Here is a 25,752-nt window from a genome sequence, read left to right as displayed (position 1 = left end):
GGGCCTGGGCCGCGGGGACCCCCCCGCGCCCTCCCCTGCAGCAAGCGTCGCCATCCCTAGGCGGACACCTGGCTAGTGACGTGGTTAACCTGGACGGGGACAGAAGGTGGGAAGAACTTTCTAGCAAGACGCTAAGGAAATGTTCTCAGTGCAACACCACCCGGGCCAACCAAGGCGGCAATCGCACAGCACGAGGCCGGCGGCGGGCCAGCCCCGACCCGCCTCCCAGACGGCCCGCGCCTGCGCAGAACAAGCCCCGCCACCGCCGAGGCGGGGCCTAGCTCGGCGCCAGCGTGAGGGGCGGGGCCAGACTGCGCCGCGCGCGGGAGACCAGGTTTAGTTGCGCCGCGCTGGGGGGGTGGAGCGGGGCGTGGCCTGGCTGCGCCGAGAGGCGGGGCCGGCTCAGCTGGGCCGGGACGGGGCGTGGGACCCCACGTCCCGACGTCCTCGCGGCGACTCCGACGGCGCCTGCGCGCTGCGAAGCCGGCAAGGGGGCGGGGCAGGCGTACTTCCGCGCCTCGCTGTCCCCCTAGCGCCGCCGGACGTCGCTCAGGCCTTCGGCACCATGAAGATCTGGACTTCGGAGCATGTCTTTGAGTAAGTTCGGGCGCCTTTGGGGAGTTCCCGGCGTCGGCCTGGCCAGAAGGGCCGGGCCGAGCCCGCGGCCCCCGCCTCCCCCGGGGGGCGGGCCAAGGTCACGACCCCGCGACCCACCCCCTGAGACGGTCCGACGGGAGGCCCCGCCCCCGCGGGGGTCGTGGGGCGTCGCGGAGCACGAGGTCCTCGGCGGAAGCCGAGCTGGACACTTCCGGTGTGGGTTCTCCGGGGACCCCACGAGCGGGCGTGGGCTCTCCAGCAGGAAGGACCGCCCTGGGCCCGCCCTCGCGGGGGCCCGGCGCCTGTCAGTCAGCCGGGAGCCGAGCCCCTCGGCGCCCCCGGGCCGCCCGCGGGCGCGTCCTCCTTTGGGTCGTCGCGAACTTGCAGCGGCAAAGCTAGGCCTTCAGCCGTGGGATGCCGGGCGGGAAGTGTCCTCCAGACCGCGGGTCACGGACAAGAGAACCGTCACCAGAAGCAGCCAGGTCTTTTTCTGGTCACCCTAATAAACGGGTGCCTCGGGTCCGGTAGTGTATTGGTAAATGTGTTTTTCTCTCCAAAACGGAAGGAACCGCGTTGTCATAAACACGGCTGTGGCTTATTTACATCGGGGACACTGTCCTGGTGACATCACCATACTGCTTTAGTGCGTGCAGCCTCGGCGTGTGTTTTAGTTCAGAGGTTGGAGCTTTAAAACGTGTTTCTGGGGGCAGTTTCAGAAGTTGTCACCAGGCACTTGTGGCTCACACGCGTAATGATTCCCTAGGCTGCGATCTGAAGCCGGCCTGGACAGAAAAAAAATCTCTTACTCCAACTAACCGCAAAAAGCTGGAAGTGGAGGTACGGCTCAAGGAGTAGAGCCCCAGCCTTCAGTGAAGAAGCCAATCCAAAGCACCTGGCCTGGTAGCTCACACCTGTCATCCTAGCCACTCAGAAGGCTGAGAGCTGAGGATCGAGGTTCAAAGCCAGCCCGGGCACAAAAGAACAAAGAACCTGAGACTGGTATCTGCAATTAACCTCTAGAAAATGGGAAGTGGGGCTTGGCTCAAAAGCTCAGGGACAATGCGTAGGGGTAGGATGGTAGCCTTGAGCTGAAGAGTTCAGGGACAGCGCCCAGGCCCAGTTCAAGCCCCGTGCCCCACCCAAAAAAAAAACAGTCCCTGAGTACAAACACCACTCCAAAAAACTATCAACCCTTTTCCATAGTGGACCACTGGGTGTTTGAACCAAAAGGAAGTTTTGTAACCTGGAAAGTGAAGAGAGACCCTAGACCTTTCTTTTTGATGTTTTCTAACCTGTTCACATCTTTCACTAGTTGGATCAGTACTAAGAATACTGTCCCTAGGCCTCTTCCAGGTTTGGTTGCTTTGGCAGAATGTCTTATTCTTAGAACTCCCTGGGCTTCTCTAACCCACCTCACTCCCCCTCCTAATCCTCTGCCCTCTTCTAACCCTCAGTGTAAATAATTCAGTGGCTCTTGGCCTTCCTACCTCATTTTTCATCAAGGACCTTGATCTCTTTGGTGCCCCATTCCTCTCTGAGATTTGATGAAAAGATGGGTAGCCCTACACAAATGCTGTCCTCAGCTCTGGAAAGGAAACACTGACAAGTCTTTGTCTCCAGGTAGTCTGGACTATGAGATCAAAGTCCTGCCTTACACACATGGTGATGGCATCCAGAGCTGCGCCTTCAGCTCCAGTCTCTCACACTCTGGATCCTTTTTCAGGTGCTGCACTGACACCTGACCTCAGTACCCACTTGTACAGGAATAGGCAGTCTGGGTCTGCCTGCATCGCCTAGGCTCCGCATCCCTAAGGAAGACCTCCTCTCATGGCTTCCTCCTCTCCCAGGCATTCTGTCTTCAGGGCACTGTTCTCTGCCAGCATCTAAATCACCCTCTGCGCCCCACCCAGCCTTGATTTTCCAGCACGTCCTCTTGAGGCCACACCTATGGTTGGCCCTCAGTTCAAGTCCGAGTGGATTCCTTCCCCCTGTGAGTGTGGTGGTGCTAGGCCCTCTGTTTTAGACTGCTTACTTTTTACTAAGTTGAGATACTATTGCTAACTCAGTGACGTAAACTGTCCCTGCTCACTTGATAGGGGAAGACACTGGACAGCTCAGTAAGCCACAGACAGACCCTTTGGTAGGGTGTTAACAACTTCTGGTGGCAGATCTTTTTTAAATAATGACATTAGAGCATTTTAAATTAATCGCTTGGAGACTAGTATCATTGTAGATACCACTTGTAACATTTGAGCTCCTTCTGGTCACAAAACAGTCTCTGTCCAACTGAGCCCATGTCATCAAACGGCAAAGCAGTTCTTGCTGACTAGTTAGAGAATGGAGGAAGAGATGGGCACATAAGCAGCAGGCCGCACCCTGAGACTACACAGACTGGGGAAGGGCTTGCTGGGTTTTCATTTTGCACAGTTGCCCTGGTAACTGTGTAATCAGAGTGTTTGGCCTGTATCATTTCTATTTGCAAGGATTGTTTAGATTTATGAAGCCTTCCCACCTACACACCTGCACTGATTGCTGAATAAGGTTGAGATTAAAACCAGAGGTTCATTTGTGCAATATTGTAGAGAAAATGAAGGCGACATTCAGAATCCTGTCACTGCCTGAGCAGGGCTCTGAGAAGTTAATGGAGTTGAGATTTTTCTTCTGTTGACAAGATGTAGTTCTCAGTCTGAGTTCTCTGAGAAGTTGAAGTAGATTAATGCCTTCCTGTTTTTCTTGTAGGGAAAAAAAAAAGAAAGAAAGAAAGAAAACTGGTCTGTGAGATTTATATCGACTGATAAAGCTGGAAGCATTCTCTCCAGGTCCCGTTTGTACTGTAGGTGAAGGCAGGAGCCTTCTCCAGTAGAGTAGAAGGGACAGAACTGGACTAGGTGGATTGAGCACCTGTCATGCTATGGTCACAGGTCTTCTGTGCCTGTCTCCACCCGCAGAGGGAAGGAGAACTCATGTACCTTGCACTTGGCAGTCTTGAACACATGGCTTTGCTTTCTCAAGGAAAAAAAAAAAAAGGATGCTACAATTCTCAAGTGATGGGGTCTTGTCACCACTTCAGTCTAGGTGTGAGCAAGTACTTACCATGCTAAGAGATTATAAAAACCAGCATGTTAGCCAGGCACGCTGGCTCACGCCTGTAATCCTAAATCCTCAGGAGGCTGCGATTTGAGGATCACAGTTCAAAGCCAGCCTAGGCACTAAAGTCTATGAGACTCTTATCTCCAGTTAACCCCTAGAAAAACCGGAAGTGGCACTGTGGCTCCAGGGGTAGGGCATTAGCCTTGAGCTGAAGAGCTTAGGGACAGCGCTCAGGCCCAGAATTCAAACCCCAAGACCTGGGGATTAGGGTGGGATCCCAGCAGGTTAGGAGAGCCGGACATTTGATGCTGAGCAAACTTTAGCAAACAAGAATCAGATCTCTCTAAGAACAATGGATATTGATTAGAGAGGCTTCTGTTGGCTTTACACTAACAAGACTTCTTAATAATGAAAGCAGTAGTGCTTTCTGTCTTGTAATTTCTGTACAGATTGGTAGAGCCTGCATGTCCCTTTCCTTTTCTGACCTCTTAGCAATGTGGCAGGATGGTCAGGACCACAGGTCCACCCCGCTGGCTGGCAGTCAGTAGAACACGTTTCTCGAGAATGCTTTTGTGAAGCAGTGGCTCTTACATGAGAGCATGGATAATGTACTAGGGAAAGATTGTTTGGAAGATGTGCTTGTGATGATCTGGTAGGTAGTTTGACCATTTTTTATAGCCATCCATTGTGTGGGAAAAATACTAAAGACTATACACATTAAAAATGTTGATTGAGAGCCGAGAGTTTGGCTAGTGGTAGAGTGCTTGCCTAGCATGCATGAAGACCCAGCTTGGATTCCTCGGTACCACATACATAGAAAAAGCTGGAAATGGTGCTGTGGCTCAAGTGGTAGAGCTCTAGCCTTAAGAAAGCCCAGGGACGGGGACGGGAGTTTGGCCTAGTGGTTAAAGTGCTTGCCTAGCATGCATGAAGACCCAGGTTCAATTCCTTGGTACCACATACATAGACAAAAGCTGGAAATGGTGCTGAGGCTCAAGTGGTAGAGTGCTAGCCTTGAGAAAGTCCAAGGACAGTGCTCAGGCCCTGAGCTCAAGCCCAGGACTGGCAAAAAAAAAAAAAAAAAAGAAAAGAAAAGAAAGCCCAGGGACAGTGCTCAGTCCCTGAGTTCAAGCCCCAGGGCTGGCAAAAAAAAAAAAAAAGATTGAGCCAGGTTTCTTGGCTCATGCCTGTAATCCTGGCTACTCAGGACGCTATGTGCTAAGGATCCTGATTCAAAGCAAGCCGGACAGGGAAGGCCATGAGACTCTTATCTCCAAAGAACTCCAAAGAATTACTCAGAAAAAGCTGGAAGCGGTGCTGTGCCTCAAGTGGTACAGCACTGGCCTTGAGAAAGAAGAGCTCAGGGATTACACCCAGACCCTAAGTTCAAGGCCCAGGACCAACACACAGACACACACACACACAACATTGTGGGTTGAGCTCCCCACATCATCAGTTAGCGTTTTAGAAAATGGCTTTCCCCCAGTGAAGAGTAATTGCATATGTCTTGTACAGAGCGGTTTGGTGCGCTGTAGAGGTTGCAGTATCCACGCATGCATTCTTAACCACGTGTCTCTCGGTGCTTGCCGGCAGCCACCCGTGGGAAACCGTGACAACAGCTGCGATGCAGAAGTACCCTAACCCCATGAACCCGAGCGTGGTGGGTGTGGACGTGCTGGACCGGCACGTGGACCCCTCCGGGAAGCTGCACAGCCACCGGCTCCTCAGCACCGAGTGGGGGCTGCCTGCCATTGTGAAGTCTGTAAGTGGCCCCACTCCCCAAGAAACGTGACTGCAGAAGAGCCACGGCCCACACCCCATTACACTTTCAGATAGGAGGTGGGAGCCCGTTCCGAATGTCTTTTTGCATCAGTTCAAATTATATTATAATAAACTTAAGTTATGAGCATATAATGAGTTAGAAATATTATTACAGTCTTCATGAAGGCACCCGATAAAACCTTCTGAAGGAAACCAGCTCTCGCTCTACATCTGAAAGGAATTATTCTTTCCCTGCCTATGTCGGCAGCTTGAGACCAATACAGAGAGCTTGACATAACTTCTGCTGGTCACTGCAGGGTGACAGTTGATGGTCAGCAGAGGCCAGATTCATTAAGATAGGGGAATCTTCCCAGGCACACTACTGTTAAATTTATACCACACTCCGTATTTTCCTGAGTGTTGAGAAACACTTCTATTAGGTTACAAATAAGCAGGCTTTGGTGGGCCAGTTTAACCCACAAGAAACTAGAATGCCAGTTCATGGGTGTGAGCGCATGGGTATTGAGAGTAGGCCTAGAGTTCCTCGGAGGGTTTCTGCAGCTGTGTGTGGAACAGGAGAATGCTGTTTGCCTCCTCCGTGTGACCATGGCATTGGACAGTGGGTGTGCAGAAGTGAGCAGGACCCAAGAGGTGACGCAGGATACTGACAGGCCCAGCCTCTGCCACCACGGATGGCTGTTCTCATAGGCCTTCTGCCCGGGACTGCCTGACATGCTGGCACATGTTCCTGAGTGTTCTGTGTTCTAGATGTTGTGCTTCCTCCCATTTTCTGAGTTCCGTATTTCGGTGCCATGCCTTGCGGGCACAAGTCTCCAGTAGGTTGACTTCTAATTGCTTCTGGGAAAGGTTTTTGTGGTGGCATGTGGCAGCCTGGTTTCATCCTGTTCCCTTCAACAAGGTCATCTTCTGGGCCTTTGTTTCTTCCTGGGTTTTTTTGTTATTGTTTTGTTTTTTCAAGACAAATCTTTGGTTCAAGATAATCATAACACATTTATACCTTCAAATACAGCACTGACACACTTGGTTAAGAAAGCTTTCCTATTGGAAGGTGTAGGGGAGGAAAGATGGGAGAAAAACATGGGAAAGGGGGTATCAAGGTTCAACAAGTAATGTACCTAAGTCAGGAGCAGTGGCTCATACTTGTAATCCTAGGTACTCAGGAAGCTGAGATCTAAGGATCAAGGTTCAAAGCCAGCCTGATCACAAAAGGACCTGAGATTCTTATCTCCAATTAACCTCTAGAAAACAGAAATGGGGCTTGGCTCAAGGGTAGGGTGGTAGCCTTGAGCTGAAGAGCTCAGGGACAGCGCCCGCCCAGGCCCACAGTTCAAGCCCCACCACTGACCAAAAAAAAGAACTGCAAACAGTATACATAAAAATCTCGTTTCCAATTCTTGGAATTCATTTTGATTTGGTATATGACCAATGCACATCCAGTTAGTAATATTAAAACTATTCCAATTTGCACTGGAAATTTTGAGTTTTTATAATTCTTCATGTTTCTGAATTTAACTGTTGCTTTATTTTCTTTGTGGTGAGAGAAGTCATGGGACTTGAACTCTGGCCTGGGCACTGTCCCTGAGCTCTTTAGCTCAAGGCTATCGTCCTACCCTTGAGCCACAGCCCCACTTCCTGTTTTCTAGAGGTTAATTGGAGATAAAAGTCTCATGGCTTTGTAGTGCCCTGGCTGTCTTTGAACCTTGATGCTCAGATCTCAGCCTCCTGAGTAACTAGGATTACAGGTATGAGCCACCATACCCGGCTTGCTTTATTTTTTTACTTTGTTTAACTTCTGGTCTCCATGTGTTCCTTATTTTATAAATTTATTCATGGCTATTTGAAATGTCAATCTGGAATAGTTTAATTAAACTCATAATCTCTTTAAAAAAGAAAAAGAAAGTCGCCCTACTCTAATACTGAATGTTTTACTTAGCTTATTGGTGCAGCAAGAACCAAGACGTATGTGCAAGAGCATTCTGTAGTCGACCCTGTGCAGAAAACAATGGAGCTCAAGTCTACCAATGTAAGCCTTGGTTCTTTCATTTCTGTTTTGAACTGTTTGGCTTTGTTTCCATCCTTTAGTTCTTAAATAGAAGGAGAATGTGCATCATCATATGGGAAACCAAGCACCTGTGTAATAGAGGTGTGACCTGTTCTGTGTCCTGGGCCTCACTATCTAGTACTGAATAGACCCGAATGTGGACCCGGCACACCTTCTCGTTACACCCTCCTGAAATGTGGTGGAATAAAAAGCAGACGGTAGAAATGAAGGTGCTTTCAAAGTAGCCGCAAGACCGAGTATTTCCAGTTTCATGTGCTCAGCTGCAACGATTTGTGTGTGTGTTCATTTGGGAATGATGTACACCATCGTTTCCAGAATGATAAGCCTTTTTTCTCCTCATCCTGTAGATTTCATTCACAAATATGGTTTCCGTAGACGAAAGACTTGTGTACAAGCCACATCCTCAGGACCCAGAAAAGTGAGTGGTCAGTGTTTAACACACTAGTTTCATGGGTGTTTTAATTTTTTCCGTCAAGTGTTTGTACACGTAGACACTGTTAGCTGAAGCTGTGACATGTTTCGTACAGGACCATTTTGACTCAGGAAGCCGTGATCGCCGTGAAGGGGGTGAGCCTCAGCAGCTCCCTCGAGGGGCTCATGGCCAGAACCATCTCCTCCAATGCTAACAAGGTGAGTGTTTGCTCTCCAGTCCCTGGGTCCCGTTCCTGAAATGCTTGAGTGTGTTTGCTCTTTTCAGCATTCTTGGCCCCCTGTGGCAAGCTGCCAGAGAGCTTTAGGCAGTCCTGGAACAGACATGTCCCAGCTGCAGAGCAAGCACTCACCAGTCTTTCAACCTGGAGCAATTAAGCTAGCCTGTGTGAGCCTCCTTTCCCCAGGGAAGTAAAATAACACAGGACAGCCTGTGGCCCAGGGCCCAGCACGGAGGACATGCTTGGCCATGTGTGCCTGTGCCCTTGCTTAAAATACCATTTCTTAGCGGGTTTTCTTCTAGCCACCATCCTGGTGAAACCATTCAGTATGAGATACAGACATACACACAGTTCACGGTCAGCATCAGGCTTCCCCCCCTTCCCCAAGGACCAGTTTTTGTCCACTGGGAATCGTTCCCATTGAACAAACGTGTTAACACTTAAGTGCAGGGGAAAAGATGTCCACAGGGCTGGTTTTTCACCATGTTGGATACGGTCAGTCAAGGATGTTCATAGATACTTTCTGTGTGTCAGGCAGAGTTCCAGGCTAGACTGGAAACTGCAGAAGTGAAGCACAAGTGCCCCTTCCTTAGAGAAAGAACTGAGGAAGGCCACATTTAATCATCTGAGGAAAAGAAAAGGCAGCTACGAGAGTGCTTGGTGATTGATACTTCTGTGAGTACTTAAAGGAGGAGGGAGTGATTTGTGAATTATACCAGGAAAAGCAAAGCATTCCAGGAGAGAAATGCTTTTAAACTATATGTGCAAAGGCCCTCCAACAGGAAGCGCTAGGAAGGGATGGGTGAGCATGGAGTCAGGGACAAGATCCTTCAGAGCCTTGCCCAGGGTTTGATTTTGCAATGTAGACATCAAAAGAAACGGAGTTTGACCGCAGTAATCATGAACTAAAAAGACGCCCTGTGGTTTACGTGTAGATCTCCTGAGAACATCTTTTGCATACAAAATAAAAATGAGTTTATGGGTCAAGTCATTTGGTATTTGGTAAATAACGTTAGCCAAGAGAAAGAACAGAAGGGATGTCATTGTGCTCTGAATGGCCTGTGACTTCCTGGTGTGTGATGTGCATCATACATTCCTGTGCTCTTACTCCCTAACAATCACCATGTTGGATTTTTAAGGGCCGAGAAGCAATGGAATGGGTAATACGCAAATTAAATGCCGAGATTGAAGAATTGGCAGCTTCAGCAAGAGGAAGCGTGAGGACCCCAATGGCGGCAGCTGCCTTCGCAGAGAAATGACCCTGAGCCTCCACCTCAGCAGCGGGCCCCGTGGGCACTCCACGCTGACTGCATATTTATTTGTTATTTAAAAAACACACAACTATTTTAGGCAGAACTTTTTTTTTTTTTTTTTTTTTTTTTAATGAGCTGGATGGAGTAAGGCTGTGTGGCTTCTGATCCCAACAAAGAAACCCAGGGCTGTAAATGACAGGGGATGACTGAGGTGAGGGTTGACTCTAAGTGACTGCCTTGATTTTGAGGGGCCCGGTATGGACGGGGAAACTGAAGTCTTTTTTAAGAAAGTATTTGGTACTGACACTGACTCTCCTTAAGAGATTCTACAGCTCTTCAGACATTGGAGCTCATCTGGCACTGGACCAAACCCAGAGCAGAGCCCCGCTGCCCTTACACGCCCACAGCTGCCCTGCAGGACCCACTATGGCCTGCAGGAAGAAACTCACCTCAAAAGGAGCAACTGTATAGTTTTAAAAGACATTTATATAAAGTAACATGCTCTGCTAAAAACCAGTGTTTTGCTTTGGTACTTAAATGATATTTTTGGAGCAAAAATTAACACAAAAGTAATATGGCTCTAACAATATTACTTTGTTGTATTAAAGAGTACTGTATTGATTTGCCAAAGTTTTGTAACTTAGTAAAGGTATTGCCTTCCTTGGCCTTGTACTTTATGATTTAGCATGCTGTGCGCGGGCTGGTTATATTAACTGAAAAAAATAAAGTCACTGCCTGAGTTTGCAGCACTCTTAAAACAGAACAGCTCTTCACGTCTCCTAGCATCTCTCATTTGCCTAACTTATAAATTGCCATGTGTCATAATCATGGTTTTGTAATTGCTAAGGCATGATATGTCAGGTTATTTGAATATAATTACTTTTTGAGGTAATTGTGACCACAACACATCTTTTTTTACATGAAGAGCTGTACATCATTTGAAATTACTCAAATGATGTCTTGATCTGAAGCATAAATTCCGGTACTTCATGTTTTAATAACATGGTGCCAACTGCAGAGCGAGGGGGTGTGGGGGGAGCGAGCGAGCGAGCACTGTGGCCGCAGTCATCGGGTGGGCAGCGGGTGGATGGCACTGCAGGCTCCTTACAGGAAGGCCTTGATCTGGGTGGGCGCCCACCGGAAGTCAGCCAGTGTGTTTATTTTGTGGTATCCACACCACGTGGTGTCCTTGCTCCTCGCAGCTGTCGCATACACTTCTGTTGAAACCTTTGTGTTCCAGGTGCCCTCACCTTCTAGTCGGGTTTCCTATGGACTAGCCCATAGAGGAACAAAACCACTGAAACAGTAGCCCAGACCTTTTTAAATTAGTATTTTTCTACGTAAAATAATGTTTAGCTTAAGAACCATTAGGATATTTGTAATCGATTAAACCCGGTAAGATTGCTGATTATTTTTTGTAACCTGTGATGGATTTTACAAATGAACTAACATTTCGTCTAAATAAAATATTGCCTAACTATAGTTTTAAAAATGACTTGTATACTTTCTCTAAGTGACTCCCGGGGGTCACACCCGGAGGGCGGCTCCCCGCCTGGCTGCCTCGCTTCCCGCCGGGCCTCTCCGCGCGGGGGCTACGGGAGCCCGCGCGGCTCAGCCGCCCCGGCCCCGCCCCTGAGCCCGGCCCCGCCCCCGAGCCCCGGGCCGCTCCGGCCCGAGGCACCGCCTGGCCTGTCCGCCTGCCCCGCCCCTTCCGCTCCCCAGGCCCGAACTTCCGGCAGAGGGACCGCCCCGCCGAGCCCGGCACCGCCGCGTCCTGCGATCCGACCCGACTCCCCTCGCTTCCGGGACATCATGGTGGCGTACTGGCGACAGGCTGGACTCAGGTAGGCCCGAGCCTCCCGAGAGAGAGCGTTGGGGCGCGGCGGGAGCGCCTCCCGCGCCGGCGGGGCCCGCCGCCCGCGGGCCTCCCCGGCCTCGGGCGCGGCCGCCAAGATGGCGTCGCCCTTGCCGAGGTGCGCCGGCCGCGGGGTCGCGGGGTCACGGGCCTGCGCGGCGGGCCGTCGAGGGCCGGCGGGAGGGGCGCGCCGCGTCGTCGTGGGGCTGCACCGCACACCCTTCGACCCGGGCCGGCCCCCCTCCGGGCTCGAGGCCGCCTGGGGTGGGCCTTCCCGTCGGCAGCCCGGCCCGGCCCCGCCGGCCACGTGCTGAGACGCCCGCCACGCCCCAGGCGCCCGCACCCTGGTCCCCCGCTGCCCGGGCGCCTGCGGGCCGAGGGCTAGCCTCTCACCCCAGTCCCTTCCAGGTGAGCACGCGGGCTGGAAAGTCACCCCGGAGCAGGAGACACAGACACCTCCTACGAGTGGTAGGAAGGAGGACGTTGGTGGAAGTCTCCTGGGCCTTTATAGCTTCACTTAGAAACCTTGATCAGGAAGTGTTACAGTGACATGTATGAGACAAAGCCCATATTATCCCAGGAAATCCTTTAAACTTTTTGTCTAAGAGAATTTGTCGGTGATTAATAAGGTGGTTGTTTTTCCCTCTTCTAATTATATTTAACCTTACCTCATAAGAATAGGAGTGGAAAAATTAAGTAGTGAAAAGGGAAGAATTCATTTATGTTAAAGAAAGCCTCCATAGGGCCAGGAGTTTGGCCTAGTGGTAGAGTGTTTGCCTATCGTGAAGGAAGACGCGGGTTCGATTCCTCGGTACCCCACATACATAGCAGAAAGCCGGAAGTGGTGCTGAGGCTCAAGTGGTAGAGCTCTAGCCTTGAGAAAGTCCAAGGACAGTGCTCAAGCCCTGAGCTCAAGCCCAGGACTGGCAAAAAAAATAACTAAATAAAAATAAAGCCTCCATGAACATTTTGGTCTTGTTTCCTAGCTGTGGATTGGGGGGGGGGGATTTTTTTTTTAATATCTCTTGAAAAGATAAGACATAGCATAAAAAATCATGATTATTTTTCCAGACGACTAATACTTCAATACAGTCTAATCTTTTTCTTTCTTTTTTATTGTATTTTATTGTTGGGGTAATGTATACAAGGGTTACAATTACATTTGTCAGGTAGTGGGTACATTACTTCTTTTTTTTAATTTTTTATTGTAATTAATAAAAGGATTACATGATATTTGCCATATAGAAGGTGCATTAATTCACATACATTGATACCCTTTCACATGTCTTGGTACCCATTACCCTCCCCCTCTTTTTCTTTGTGTACATTCTTTTTAGTATTTATCACCTTTAAATCAGATTCTACAACTTCATAAAAAACAAACTAAAAAGTAAAAACTAAAAGCTTGACAATAACCATCTGATGAGTACTTAGTAATTACCGCTCAATCCTCTCTCATTTCTCCCAGCTACATCCGGTACTCCCAGATCTGTGCAAAAGCCGTGAGGGATGCACTGAAGACACAGTTCAAAGCCAATGCTGAGAAGACAGCTGGCAGCAGCATAAAAATTGTGAAAGTAAAGAAGGAATAATGAGTGAGTTACTGATTTATTTAGAAGAATTGTACCTTAAAATTTTAAAGCACGATAAAAATTAAAATAATTTTAGTTTGAGGTTCTGCCCATGTTTTTGTCAATCAGTGGTTCTGAGGTTAAGCTATGGAGGTGATAATTCGAGGCGCTCCAGCAACATAAGTGCTAAGGCATGATAAAAGAAAGTCCTTTCCGCCTCTAACAAGCAAAAATAATTGGCACATTGATTTTCAGTTCAGTTAGCAATGCTTTGGTAGAGAGCCGTCTTATTTTAATTAAACCTGCTTCATTTTTCTGCCCGAAATCAAAGTAATTAGGAGGATAAACTCTTCACTTTTGTAATTGCTGCTGGAGTTACATAACCGTTCAGAAGCATGAAAAAAATAGGCTTTTTTGAGTGTTTTTTATTTCCCCCACATCTGCTAATGTCTTCACAAACCAGCTCTCCTGGAACATAAGGGCGAGGTGCAGGCAAGGGTCCTGCTCTTCCATCCCGCAGTGAGGTCTGCCAGGCCCTGCAGTGGGTACTGTGTAACTGGATTGACTGTACTTTCAGTTCATTTTAGTTCTGCAGAGATGTTGGTGATGTAAAGTTACATTATCAGGCGGTAAAATGACAGTTCTGTACAATTGGTAAGTTTAGACTTTTGTGCTCCAGACTGCAGAAGTGATTTGATCTCCCAGTTCTTTTCTTAACGTTATTATTTCAAAAATAAGCAAGGCAAATAAATGGTCAGAAGTGTTTTTCCTGTTTTTTAATGTTCCTGTTTTGCTTTTTAAAAGCTTCAGACCTGCAGCACCACTGTAATGTGATAAATATTAATTTTCTGGAAGCTTATGGTTATGAGCAGTTTTACTTATTGGAACTATCTCCCATAAGCACTTTTGGCTTTCATTTTGAATTAATAAATATTTTATTACACGCCTGGAGATAGACAGTATTTTGAATTTAGCCCTTTTTTTTTCTCTCTGTCTAATCTCATAATGTAGAGTAAGGAGACCTGGTTTTCTGGTAGGTGGTTCAGTTTGAACAGTGAGCTAGGTGAGAGCAATGTGTCTTGAGTCTGTCTGCAGTAGCACTACTCCCTGGTGCTGCTCACTTTGCCTTGAGGTAGACAGAGTTCCCTCCCCTGCTGCAGACAAAACCTTAGCCCCCTTTCCGTGTGTCCTACAGAGGTGGGAACCCCACCCTGTTAGCACAGGGAGACTGAAAGGCCTTCAGAGAGCAGAGTCTTTCTGTCATCCTAAGAGAGTGGTTCTTCTCAGCAGGGAAGTACCTGTTCTTTCAAAGCCATGCACTCCCACAGCAGCTGAGGGTTCCCTCCTCCCAGGGCAATCCTGCCACAGTTACACTGTGGCTCAGTATACAGGAATTGTCTTCTTCTTGTCAGATGTTTTTTAAGGAAACTGGAAGAATGGCTAGCAACTGTTGCATTTTCTTTTTCCCTCCTAGACCCTGGTTAAAGCATGAAACACTACTTTTCAAGGTGAAGACTTATGGGCACATGTTGTGGCAGATTGAAATCACCTCACATAATTTATGGGGGAAAAATAACTTGTTCATGAATTGATGATGCCAATAAATTCATTCATGGTTCACGTTCACTGTTGATTTCTGGTTTCTGTTAGGACTTTTTATAGAAACTGTCTGCACCACGTGCATGCTTCTGACCACATGAACCAGGACTCCTTTTTTTTGGGGGTCGGTCATGGGGCTTGAACTTGGCCTGAGCGCTGTCCCTGATCTCTTCAGCTCAAGACTACCGCCCTACCCTTGAGCCAAGCCCCAGTTCTGCTTTCTAGAGGTTAATTGGAGATAAGAGTCTCAGGTCCTTTGGGGCCCAGGCTGGCTTTGAACCTTGATCCTCAGATCTCAGCCTCCTGAGTAACTAAGATTACAGGCTTGAGCCACTATGCCTGGCAAACCAAAAATTCTTAAAAGGGGAAAAACTAGGGTTGGGGATTGCCTCAAGTGCTGGAGGGCCAGCCTAGTAGGTATAAAGGCCGGAGTGGCCAGAGTTCAGATCCCAGCCTTTCCACAAAGAAGGGGAGTGGGGAGGGAGAGAGATACATAACATTTAATGGCTAAATGGAGTACAGAAACATATCTTTATCTCAAAATAGAAGCTCTGTTTTTCTGGCATTAATTCATGCTGTCCTTGAGGCTCTGTTGTCCCAGGTCTCTGAATTGCACAGAACAGTGGTTCTGTCTTACTCGCCTGCCTCATCCTTGTCTTGACACCCATGTCTCTAAGCGATGCTGCTTAGACAGTGACCAGGCATGAGCCATCACCAAGGGCGAATGTGAGAACAAGTACTCATTTTACACTGCACACCAAAATCAGTAAGAACCATTAATGTGAGAATTTCAACACAAAATGCCTTTCACACTTTATTAATGAGTCTTCATTTTCTGGGAGCATTTCTCAGGAAATAAACAAGACTGTTCAATACTTGCCTGTTGAATTGATGGCCCAGCTGAAATTAAAAATCAGATTCTCCACTGAAAGTCGGGGATATGATAATTACTAATGTGTGGTCATTCATTTATTCATTAAATGTTTGAGGAAGAATTGTTGTAAGTATCTTGTTGGTTTTTTTTTTTTTTTAATCTTTCTTTGAAATTTGGAATCATTTGGCCAAGTAAAACCATTTCAAAGTAAGCTGTACAATTTAACTTTTGGGAGGGTGCAGCAGTAAATTGGAAGAGGAAATTTTGGAACATTTCTGTGATAGTTTTCACCATGGTAAACTTAAGCTCATAATCGTCTTATCAGCACCAGGGACAAGTTGAAAATGTCTGTGTTCTCAGCTTCTGGGATGACCTCCCACCCTTCCATTTGACCTACACGCTTTTGGTTTGTTTTATTGTTGTTGTTGAAGATAGTTACTTGAACTCAGTGTCTTCATGATTTCACTTACTAGCTGGTGATCTACCATCTGAGCCACACCTCCAGCCTTGATCTCTCTGTTGTTAAATCTCACAGGGCACACACACAATCAGTAGTGGAAGTACAGAGCCCCCATAGCCACAGATTAGAGGTCCAGAGGAGGAGGAGGTACTCGGCGGCATCTTCCATCACAAGGCTAGGAATAAAGCCACAGGTCTGCAGGGCCCTTTTATTGCTAAACAAAGTAATAGGCAAAAGGCTGAGTGATATCCATTAGAGTTAACGCACTTACAGGGAGGCAGATGGACTCATTAGAGTTCAGGCTTTGGGTAGGGGAAAGGTTAAATAAAAGACAAATCTTGGGGCCGGGTATTTGGCCTAGTGCTAGAGTGTTTTCCTAGCATGCATGAAGACCTGGGTTCGATTCCTCAGTACCACATACATAGAAAAAGCTGGAAGTGATGCTGTGGCTCAAGTGGCAGAACTCTGGCCTTGAGAAAGCCCAAGGACAGTGCTCAGGCCATGAGTTCAAGCCCTAGGACTGGCAAGAAAGGGAAAAAAAAAAATCCTGAACTTATCCTGTGATAAACTTGGTGAGTCCAGGTTGCGAAGTAATGGACCACTGCGGGATGAGGTGCACACTATACCGCCTAGCGAGAGGATAGCTCAGGAGAGAAAGAATGTCAGGTCTTTAGGTACAAACTTTACAATTTTCTGATTTGTCCCAGCGTCTTTCCATGGCCACCATGCCACCAGGGGAGTAGGCTCTTCAAAGTCGGGAGGGAACATGTTCTCTTGGTGTCTGGCTTCTCATTGATTTACTCTGTTAGTATCATGGGAAAGAGTAGGTTGCTGAGATGCATTTTAAAATATTTTTAATGACTCAATCAGTCTGGGTATAGGAATAGTTAGGCTCCAAGAAAGGATTTTACATAATTTGAATTAAAGCAATTTAGCCATTTACAATTGGATTTCTTTGCACTTTAATGCTTGCCATTGAGCAAACAAAATCTTTACCATAATATAAATCAGTGAAGTGAAATCGCTATCTTCCTTGCAGGTTTAATTGTTCTTTTAGATTTGAGGAGGAAAGCACCAGAGAAAGCATGGAGAGATGTTCTTACATAGCCAGAGGCTATAAGTTTTTAGCACCTGAGGAAGTTATTTACTTAAACTAGTGCCTCTCACAAGCAACCACAGATGTTGAAGATGTTTTACACTGGTATAATTTTGCAAATAGAAGCTCATCAATGAGACCAGCAGCAAATCAACTAATATAACTATTAGTTTTTGTTTTTTTGGCTAGTCCTGGGGCTTGATCTCAGGGCCTGGGCACTGTCCTTGGCTTTCTTAAGTCTGGTGCTCTACCACTGCAGCCACAGCACCACTTACAGCTTTTTCTGTGTATTTGGAACCAAGGATCAAACCAAGGGCTTTGTGCGTGCTAGGCCACACTTCTGGCTCCAATGAATTTATTAGTTATTTCCCAGTGAAGCGTCTTGGAATGATAATTCTGCCCATCCGCCTGCCACCATGTTGCTGAAGACGAAGGCTCTGTAGTCTCCAAGGACTTGTTTCCCCCACCACTTATCCCAGGATCAAACAGTGCAGCGCTGTGCTAATCCTAGCTGACCAGTAAGACTCTTCTGATCCTACAAATGCTGGGCTACTGCACGTCAGAAGTAGGTCAACTCATTAAGCCATAGGCCGTTTGATGATGACACTCTTGTGTATGTGCTCCTGTTGTAACGTGAGCAGATGAAATAATCATGCAATGGGTAAAGCTGTGTCATCATGCAAACATGGCAATTTCTGCAAGTTAATCTGAACTCTAAAAGTTCTCTGATATGACGGTGTCCCTCGGTCACCAAGAAGGGCCCTGTGGCCATTTCTGCTTAACTCCTGCATTGGAATGCCCAGAGGGTAAGGGATTATGGGATGGAACTGAAAAGGGCATTTGTACATTGCCTAGAAAAGAAAGATCAAAGTTGATTGCTAATGAATTCCTGGAATCTAGTACTAATAAGACACTTTTGATGTATGTTGAAAGCTACTTAAAGGAAATACAAATCAGACAGGAGTTGGGGTGCTTTTGGTTCTTGTTTTATTGGCCAGAGGGGGAATGTGGAAAGAACCATGGCTGGATGGCTGGCTTGCTTTCTTTCTTTCTTTTTCTTCCTTCCTCTTTTCCGGTTAGTGGGTAGAGATATACCCAAGGCCTACAGGTTCCCAGAGGGCTGAGTACATTCCTCTCAGCCCTGGACTTAGCCACTTGGCTTTGCTGAAAACCCAGGAGAGCAGGGTGGATTTGTGTAGATGGTGGCTATAAGTTAAGAGTCTAGGGGCCATAGAGGCCACGCAAGTGCTGCTAAATCAGAGACTGATTCTCTCCTGTGAGGTGGAGTGTGGGTGCCCGGCCCAGAGTAGGTGTTGGGGATGTTCAAGTGCTCCTAACACTGGAGCAAGGCAGCGCTTTGTGGCATGTCACCTTTCTGTGTATCACGTCTGTGATTCCAGCTGCTTAGCAGGCTGAGCGCTGAGGATGGCAGCTGAAGCTGGTCAAGGCAGCAAAGTCTTGTAAGATGCTTACCCTTTTTGGTTGTTGTTGTTTTAGGGTTTGTTTTTGGGGCTTGAACTCAGGGCCTAGGTGCTGTCTCTGAGCTTCTTTTTGCTCCGGCTAGCGCTCTACCACTTGAGCCACGGTAGCGCTTGGGGCTTTTTCTGTATCTGGTACTGAGGAATGGAACCCAGGGCTTCATGCCTGCTGGGCAAGCACCGCGTCTCTAGCCCTCATTAACCACCAGCAAGCCAGGGGTGGCGCTCAAGTCCAAGAGGTCGGGTGCCAGCCGTGAGAGAAGCAGCCCAGGGAAGCGCCGAGGCCGTGGGGACTCAGGGCGCGCCCCCAGGCTCCTGCTCCTCCGCTCCCACCTCCGCCTCCTCCCCGCCCTGGTCCTCCTCGGGGAGGCCGCGGGCCTCTTGGAATTGCTGGTACTCGGACACCAGGTCCCGGACCTGGCTCTCGGCCTCCTCGAACTCGGCGAGGTCCATGCCCTCGCTGGTGTACCAGTGCACGAACGCGCGCCTTCGGAACATGGCGGAGAAGCGCTCCAGGAGCCTGGTGAAGAGCTCCTGGATGGCCGTGCTGTTGCCGATGAAGGTGGCCGCCATGTCGAGGCCCCGGGGCGGGACGTCGCAGACGGCCACCTTGACGTTGTGGGGGATCCAGTCCACGAAGCGCTCGCTGTGGCGGCTCTGCACGGCCAGCAGCTGCCGCTCCACCTCCTGCGTGGACAGGCGGCCCCGGAAGACGCAGGCCACCGTCAGGTAGCGGCCGCGGCGCGGGTCGCAGGCCGCCATGGCGTTGCGGCCGTCGAACATCTGCTGGGTGAGCTCGGCCACGGAGAGCGCGCGCTGCTGCGGGCCGGGCGCGGCGAGCGGCGCGAAGGCGGGCGCGAAGAAGTGCAGGCGCGGGAAGGGCACCATGTTGACGGCCAGCTTGCGCAGGTCGGCGTTGAGCTGGCCCGGGAAGCGCAGCGACGTGGTGACGCCGCTCATGGTCAGCGACACCAGGCGGTTGAGGTCGCCGTAGCGGGGCGCGGCCAGGCGCAGCGCGCGCCGGCACAGCCCGTGCAGCGCCTCGTTGTCCAGGCAGAAGCAGGCGTCGGCCGCGGCCGCCAGCGGGCGCACCGACAGCAGGGCGTTGTAGGGCTCCACCACCGTGTCGGACACCTGGGGCGAGGGCAGCACGCTGAAGCAGCTGAGGATGCGGTCCGGGAACTCGTCGCGCACCCTGGCCAGCAGCAGCGTGCCCAGCCCCGCGCCCGTGCCGCCGCCCAGCGAGTGCACCAGCTGGAAGCCCTGCAGGCAGTCGCAGCCCTCGCTCTCCCGGCGCACCGCCTCCAGGACGCCCTCCGCCAGCTCCGCGCCCTCCGTGTAGTGGCCCTTCGCCCAGTTGTTGCCGGCGCCCGAGGTCCCTGTGGTGGGGAGGGGAGTCGAGGGGGGGGGTGAGGCCTGGGGGAGGGCACCGGGGTGGAGGGGCACCCGCGGCCCGCGGAACCTTCTGGGGTCACCCACCGTAGACGAAGCTGTCGGGCTGGAAGAGGGTCCCTAACTGGCTGGAGCGGATGCTGTCCATGGTCCCGGGCTCCAGGTCCACCAGGACGGCGCGGGGCACGTACCTCCCCCCTGCCGAGAGAGAGCAGCGGGTCAGAGGGCCCGGCCCGCCGCCTCCCCGCCTCCCCAACCCGCTACCTCGCTGCCTACCGTAGGCTTCGTTGTAGTACACGCCGATCCGCTCCAGCTGCAGCGCCGAGGCCCCGCGGTCGCGCCCCGTGTAGTCGATCCCGTGCTCGTCCCCGATCACCTCCCAGAACTGAGGGCCACAGGAGAGCCGGTGGGGAGCCGTCAGCGGAGCACCGAGCCGGGGCACCGCCGCCAGCCCCCAGGACGCCCGGGCTCCTTGTCCAGCCCACCCCACCCGACCGCAGGAGCTGTCCCGCCCTGGGAGGGCTCCCCGCTCCTGGAGCACAGCCCCCATTCAGCAAACGGGGTGGGTTTTCATCTGATGTCACAGCAACACCTCATTTCACTTGGAGGGTTTCTTTTTATGAAATGCCCCCCAAAGCTCATGGGCAGCGCCTCTTAAACTTGATTTTTGTACATTTTTTTCTTATCAGGTCTGCGTATCATTCAGAGTTCCGTGTGGCTATAACCTTGAGTGAAGCCTGCTGAGCTTCAGTGACCACGACTTGATTGATCTCAATAGCGAGGCACCAGTGGCTCCTCCTATTCTCATAACTACTCAGAAGGGCTAAGGATCAAGGTTCAAAGCTAAGCTGGGCAGCCAAGTCTATGAGACTCCAATTAACCAGCCAAAAGCCAGGAGTGGAGGGTATGGCTCAAATGGTAGAGCATCTCCTTGCAAGGAAGGAAATGCCTAGCCACTGACCTGCCCCTCCCCTGTCACTGAAAGTAAAGATCGCTGGGCACCAAGCTCAATGTGCAAGCAGTTTCTGGAGGGTTCTTCTGATCAGCTGGAAAGGGGCACATTAAAGTGTAATGAAAAGCTATTTCTTCCCACTAGAATCCCCCACGGCGCTTTCTCAACCTGGTCTCTAAGCGGTACTTCCTCTCTGGCCTTGTCTTAATAGCCAGGGTCTGTTTTCAGTGAACTAGCAGGGTGTAGTAGCGTTGGCAAACTGCTGTTCTGAGACAGCACAATTACACATGTCTACGCTTCTCATGGCCCTGAGAGTAAGTCATTGCTCTAGCCCAGGCACAGGATAAAGCGCCTATCTCAGCCAAGCACTTCCTGTCCGTATTATCTTCCAAGGTCAGAGAGGGGAATCCTCCACCTCTGTCCATCTTGTCTCTGTGGTTGGCACACAAAGATGATAGAGCGTTTTGTCCCGGGGTTAAAGACCTTAATTTCTTCACAGCAGAATTCCTGACAATAGCCAAGAGGCAGCAACAATCCATCTAGCAAGAGATGAGTGAGCACGTGCTATGAGATTCACACACACACCAGAACATCAGTTCCCTTCAAAGGGAAGGCAAATTCTGACACCTGCTACACCATGGCAAGTTCTACGTGACTCTACCTTAGTAAGACACCTAAAAGGAAAAAATGCACAGGGACAGAAAGTAGAAATGTCACGAGCTTGAGGAGAAGAGAAATGAGGAATTCATACTTCAGTGTTCAAACACAAGATACAAGATGAATCTGCACAATGCTACTGAGCCACAATACAAAAAAATAAAGATCAGTATTATGCAATGAATATGCTTTTGCCAGTCTTGGGGCTTGAACTCAGGGACTGGGCACTGGCCTTGGGCTTTCTCAAGGATAGTGCTCTACCACTTGAACCACAGCACACTTCCGGCTTTTTCTATGTACGTAGTACTAAGGAATCGAACCCGGGTCTTCATGCATGATAGGCAAGCATGCAATGAATATTCTATCATACCTAAAAGATAGTTAAATATTTTCTTCCTTTGTAAGGCCGCATAATACTCTATTGTGTTTCTATCCATTTCTCCATCAGTGGACATTTTGGGCTATTTCCACTTTTCACCTGTTATTAAGAATGCTATTATGATTATGTTTAAAACCTTACTTTTCATTCAATTCATACTCACAAAAGTAATTTTAAAAGAACGAAGAGAAGCTGGGCATGGTGGCTCATGCTTATAAGTCTAGCTGCTCAGGAAGCTAAGAGCTAAGGATTGTGGTTCAAAGCCAGCCCAGGAACTAAAGAACTTGAGACCCTTATCTCCAATTAACTACTAGAAAACGGGAAGTGGGGCTGAGGTTCAAGGGGTAGGGCAGTAGCCTTGAGCTGAAGAGCTCAGGGACAGTGCCCAGGCTCAGAATTCAAGCCCCATGAACCACCAAAAAAAAAAAAAAAAAAAAAAAAAAAAAAAAAAAAGTCGTTACATAGGGTTTAGGGCTTAGATAATCCAATGGTTTACCCTAAAACTAATAGTGAAATTTTGATCTGAAGCACCTGTCTTCTTAGCATTAGCCAAATGCATAAATCAAACGCTTCATAAACGTAAGCAGCAGAGTGGGGCCAAGGAGAGAAAAATTCTACACACCAGAGGATGCATTTTTATTACTTCTGCCACTGTATAAAACAGCTTTATTTAGGTTTCCCTCTTTAGTCTACTACATACTAAGTAAAACAATAGACTTTTTTTTTTGTAACATAGATATGGGAGGGGAACAAAAAGTTACTCCAGCAATAGGGCATCAAACAAATTCCCAACAAACTTGAAAAGGCTCTTTTAAGACAAATGACTGGCTTGAGATATGAAAAAGATCATTATTAAGATGATAAAAATAAAATAGCTGACATACAAATTATCCATCTGTAACTAAAGACAAAGTTAACATTAATGAACCCTAAGTCTAGTAGTAAGTCCGGGTGTCTATCTGAAGGCTTTGTTTAATAACCAATCATTAGCACAGAAGTGGAAACTGCCAGGACTGGTTTTCCCTGCCAGGCTTGGTTTGGGGACATTCATGGGCCCGGGGAGATGGGCTGGCAACCAGGTATTACCCACCTTGGCTCCTATCTGGTTGCCGCACTGGCCAATCTGTAGATGCACAATTTCCCGCATCCTGGCCTTGCACTGTGGGGTAGAATCTCAGACTCCAGGAGATCTGTCTTCACTAGTGGGAGATCAGTCAGCTTTGGTCATCACAGTAGAGGGTCCAGCTGACCAAGCTGCACAAGCAGTTGGGTCAAGGGCGTGTCCAGCCCAGGCTTCCCTGAACTCTGCCTGTCATCCTTCAAAACGGCTGCCTTGCCTCTCACAGAATACTGCCCAGTCATTTCCCAGCCTGTACTGGGCCCTCCCACAGGCCTCACCATGGTGGTCTCTGGGCACAGACCCTGGCTCTGCAGCCCACGTGTGATGGCTGAGTGGCAGCTCCCAGCTGGGACTTCTGTACAGAGTCCACTGTCCAGCCATCCTTTTGCTTAAACCCGTCATTGGATCCATACTCATCAGTCTGAAAGCCACACACAGTACAGAGGTGTCTTTGGGGAAAGCAAGGCTGGACAGTATTTTGTCTGTATGTATGTTGGTCCTGAGGCTTGAACTCAGGGCCTGGACACTGCCTCTGAACATTTCTACTCAAAGTTAGCCCTCTATTATTTGAGCCATAGGTCCACTTCCTGCTTTGTGGGGGGGTAATTGGAGGTAAGAGTCTTACAGATTTTCCTGTCAGGGCTGGCTTTAAATTACAATCATTAGTGCCTGCCTAGCATGCATGAAGCCCTGGGTTCAATTCCTTGGTACCACATACACAGAAAAGGCTGGAACTGGTGCTGTGGCTCAAGTGGTAAAACACTAGCTTTGAGAAAGCCGAAGGACAGTGCTCAGGGGGAAAAAAAAAAAAATATATATATATATATATATATGTATATACATATATATATATATATAATGTGTATATTTATTTATACATCAGATCTCAGCCTCCTGAATAACTAGGATTACAGGTGCCTGGCTAGTTTTTATTCTTAAATTGTAAACCTTTGTATAAATAGAAAAATAGTCTTTCTGACCATTGTAAGATGATTATGAAAGAGAACTTCCTTTTTGAAGTTAACTGAAGTTACAAAGATGGAATGTAATTCTTAGGTGCTTCAGAAATCTCCATCAAGAGAGAATATACAAGCTGCATCCTGGAATGCCAGCCCTCAGGGGCTGAAGAAGGAGGAACAAGAGTTCAAGATCAGCCTGGGCTATACATCAAGGCGCTGTTTTTTAATAAAGAGACCCAGAAAGAAAGACACAGAGAAAGAGAATATGCAAACTGCCCAGTGTGTCCTGCCAACCCCTTGTCTTGTGCTGAGGTCCTGGACTCCAGGAAGCATGACAGTGGGCTCAGAGCTTCCATGCCGGTGACATGGGGTGACTTTGGTTGTGATGTGGAGCCAAACCCCAGAGGTGCCATCCCCCAGGGGTCAGTGTAGGTGCTGCATGTCCTCTGCCCTGAGCCTTGACCCTGTCCATGCACACTGGCCCAAGAGTGCCAGTCCCTTGTTCAGGGCTCTGATCTGACCTCGGTACCATTAAGTCACTGGGACCCTGGCTGGACCCCAAGGCAGGGCGCAGAGATGTTCCCATCCATGTATGTCATTGGCTGTTTGTTAGAATCAAAGCATGGGCTGTGACTGTGATAGAGCGACATAGCTGTTTCTTGACTTCTTTGACCATGGGACAGCGGTTCCATGAGTAGAAGTCCTTGTTTTTGGGAGAACTACACTTGAAGCTCTTCATAGTCAAGTAGCCATGATGCCAGCACTTACCTTCTGACACCACCAAGATAGTTACATAGGCAAGCTGGGCGTGGTGGCTTACGCCTGTAACCCTAGCCACTCAGGAGGCTGAGATCTGAGGATCATGGTTCAAAGCCACCAAAAATAGAGCTATGGCTCAAGTGGTAGAGCATCGGCCTTGAACAACAACAACAACAACAAAAAGTGACAATGGCCAGGCCCTGAGTTTAAGCCCCAGAAACAGCAAAAAGAAAGAAGGTAAAGAAATTAAGAAAAGAAAGAACTACACACAGAGGGACCCTTCCGCGTGCACAGCAGCTAGGCATTTTCGAGCTCCAGGGCTCCATCTTCCCCCTCCCGTCTTGGTGAACCTCCTGTCTGGAGACCTCACAGCTCCAGGCACCTTGTGACGGTGCCTACCAGAGGCCCTGCAAGTCCTGGGTGCCCACGGTAACCCTGTTTGCTAATTACTTCTGCACATGACTTATCTCCCACTTAGCAGGGAGCTGCTCTGTCCTCTTACCTTTGCATCCTCAAAGTGCTTGATACATCACCGGGCCTCAGCAAATGTTTGTTGAGTGCCCGCCTGCAGCTGGGCGAGCTCAAGCATGAGTGCTCAGAACGACAGGTTTCCTTAAGGCCAGTAATGTGTTTATTCAGGAGTATGACCCTTCTATTGGGGGGGGGGCGGCCGTGGGGCCCAAAGGCTTTCCCTTCCATCCCCCAAGAGTGGTCAGGCCTGAAAGGGCAAACTGTTCCAAGAAAGCGGGCCACCAGGCCACTCAGAGGGAAGCAGCCACAGTGAGCTATTACCAGAAGCCATGCCTCAGGCCCTGGCCTCTGGGCAATGGTTGAAAGGGGCTGGTGTGGTTACACCCGGCCTCACTGCAGGGACTGCTGGGCTGGGCCAGAGACATGTTTGATCTCCCTGTGTTCATTCTTCGTTGTATGAGCAGGCCCCAGTGTGCTGGATGCCCTCCCTCCCCGTCTGCCCCCCCCCCCAGCCATCCCCACTGGAACACATCGCCTTGGTCAGCTTAGTTTGCTCAGGGAGGAGAGAGCCTGGCTTCCAGATGGGCACTTAAAAGGCTTTTCTGTTAATGGAGCAGTTGGCAAAAAAAAAAAAAAAAAAAAGAAAGAAAGAAAGAAAGAGAGGGAAGAAAAAAGAGAAGCCCTGTTTACTTTGAT

General features: G+C 49.1%; 3 protein-coding genes across 3 annotated transcripts; 2 read left to right on the top strand and 1 right to left on the bottom strand.

Moving 5' to 3' along the window:
- The first annotated feature begins 450 nt into the window (after positions 1-450).
- Positions 451-10,199, top strand: Prelid3b (PRELI domain containing 3B). The gene is made up of 6 exons (XM_090352583.1): positions 451-597; positions 5,281-5,449; positions 7,403-7,492; positions 7,879-7,949; positions 8,059-8,161; positions 9,321-10,199. Exons 1-6 carry the CDS (start codon positions 566-568, stop codon positions 9,438-9,440), a joined length of 585 nt encoding a protein of 194 aa, XP_090208709.1. The 5' UTR covers positions 451-565; the 3' UTR covers positions 9,441-10,199.
- Positions 10,200-11,142: 943 nt separating this feature from the next.
- On the top strand, positions 11,143-14,486 carry Atp5f1e (ATP synthase F1 subunit epsilon). Its single transcript, XM_090352581.1, has 3 exons — positions 11,143-11,278; positions 12,758-12,884; positions 14,335-14,486. Exons 1-2 carry the CDS (start codon positions 11,247-11,249, stop codon positions 12,879-12,881), a joined length of 156 nt encoding a protein of 51 aa, XP_090208707.1. The 5' UTR covers positions 11,143-11,246; the 3' UTR covers positions 12,882-12,884; positions 14,335-14,486.
- A 4,093-nt stretch (positions 14,487-18,579) lies between these two features.
- On the bottom strand, positions 18,580-22,934 carry Tubb1 (tubulin beta 1 class VI). Its single transcript, XM_090352896.1, has 4 exons — positions 22,838-22,934; positions 20,036-20,144; positions 19,847-19,957; positions 18,580-19,746 (listed from the first exon to the last, which is right to left on the bottom strand). The coding sequence occupies exons 1-4, from the start codon at positions 22,892-22,894 to the stop codon at positions 18,662-18,664; spliced, it is 1,362 nt and encodes a 453-aa protein (XP_090209022.1). The 5' UTR covers positions 22,895-22,934; the 3' UTR covers positions 18,580-18,661.
- Between the last annotated feature and the right edge of the window lie 2,818 nt (positions 22,935-25,752).

Source organism: Megascapheus bottae, chromosome 18 (assembly GCF_031878675.1).
Source record: "Megascapheus bottae isolate mThoBot1 chromosome 18, mThoBot2.hap1, whole genome shotgun sequence".
Lineage (NCBI taxonomy): Eukaryota > Metazoa > Chordata > Mammalia > Rodentia > Geomyidae > Megascapheus > Megascapheus bottae.
The sequence above is the reverse complement of the archived record's forward strand: the minus strand, read 5'-3'. Positions and strand labels throughout refer to the sequence as shown.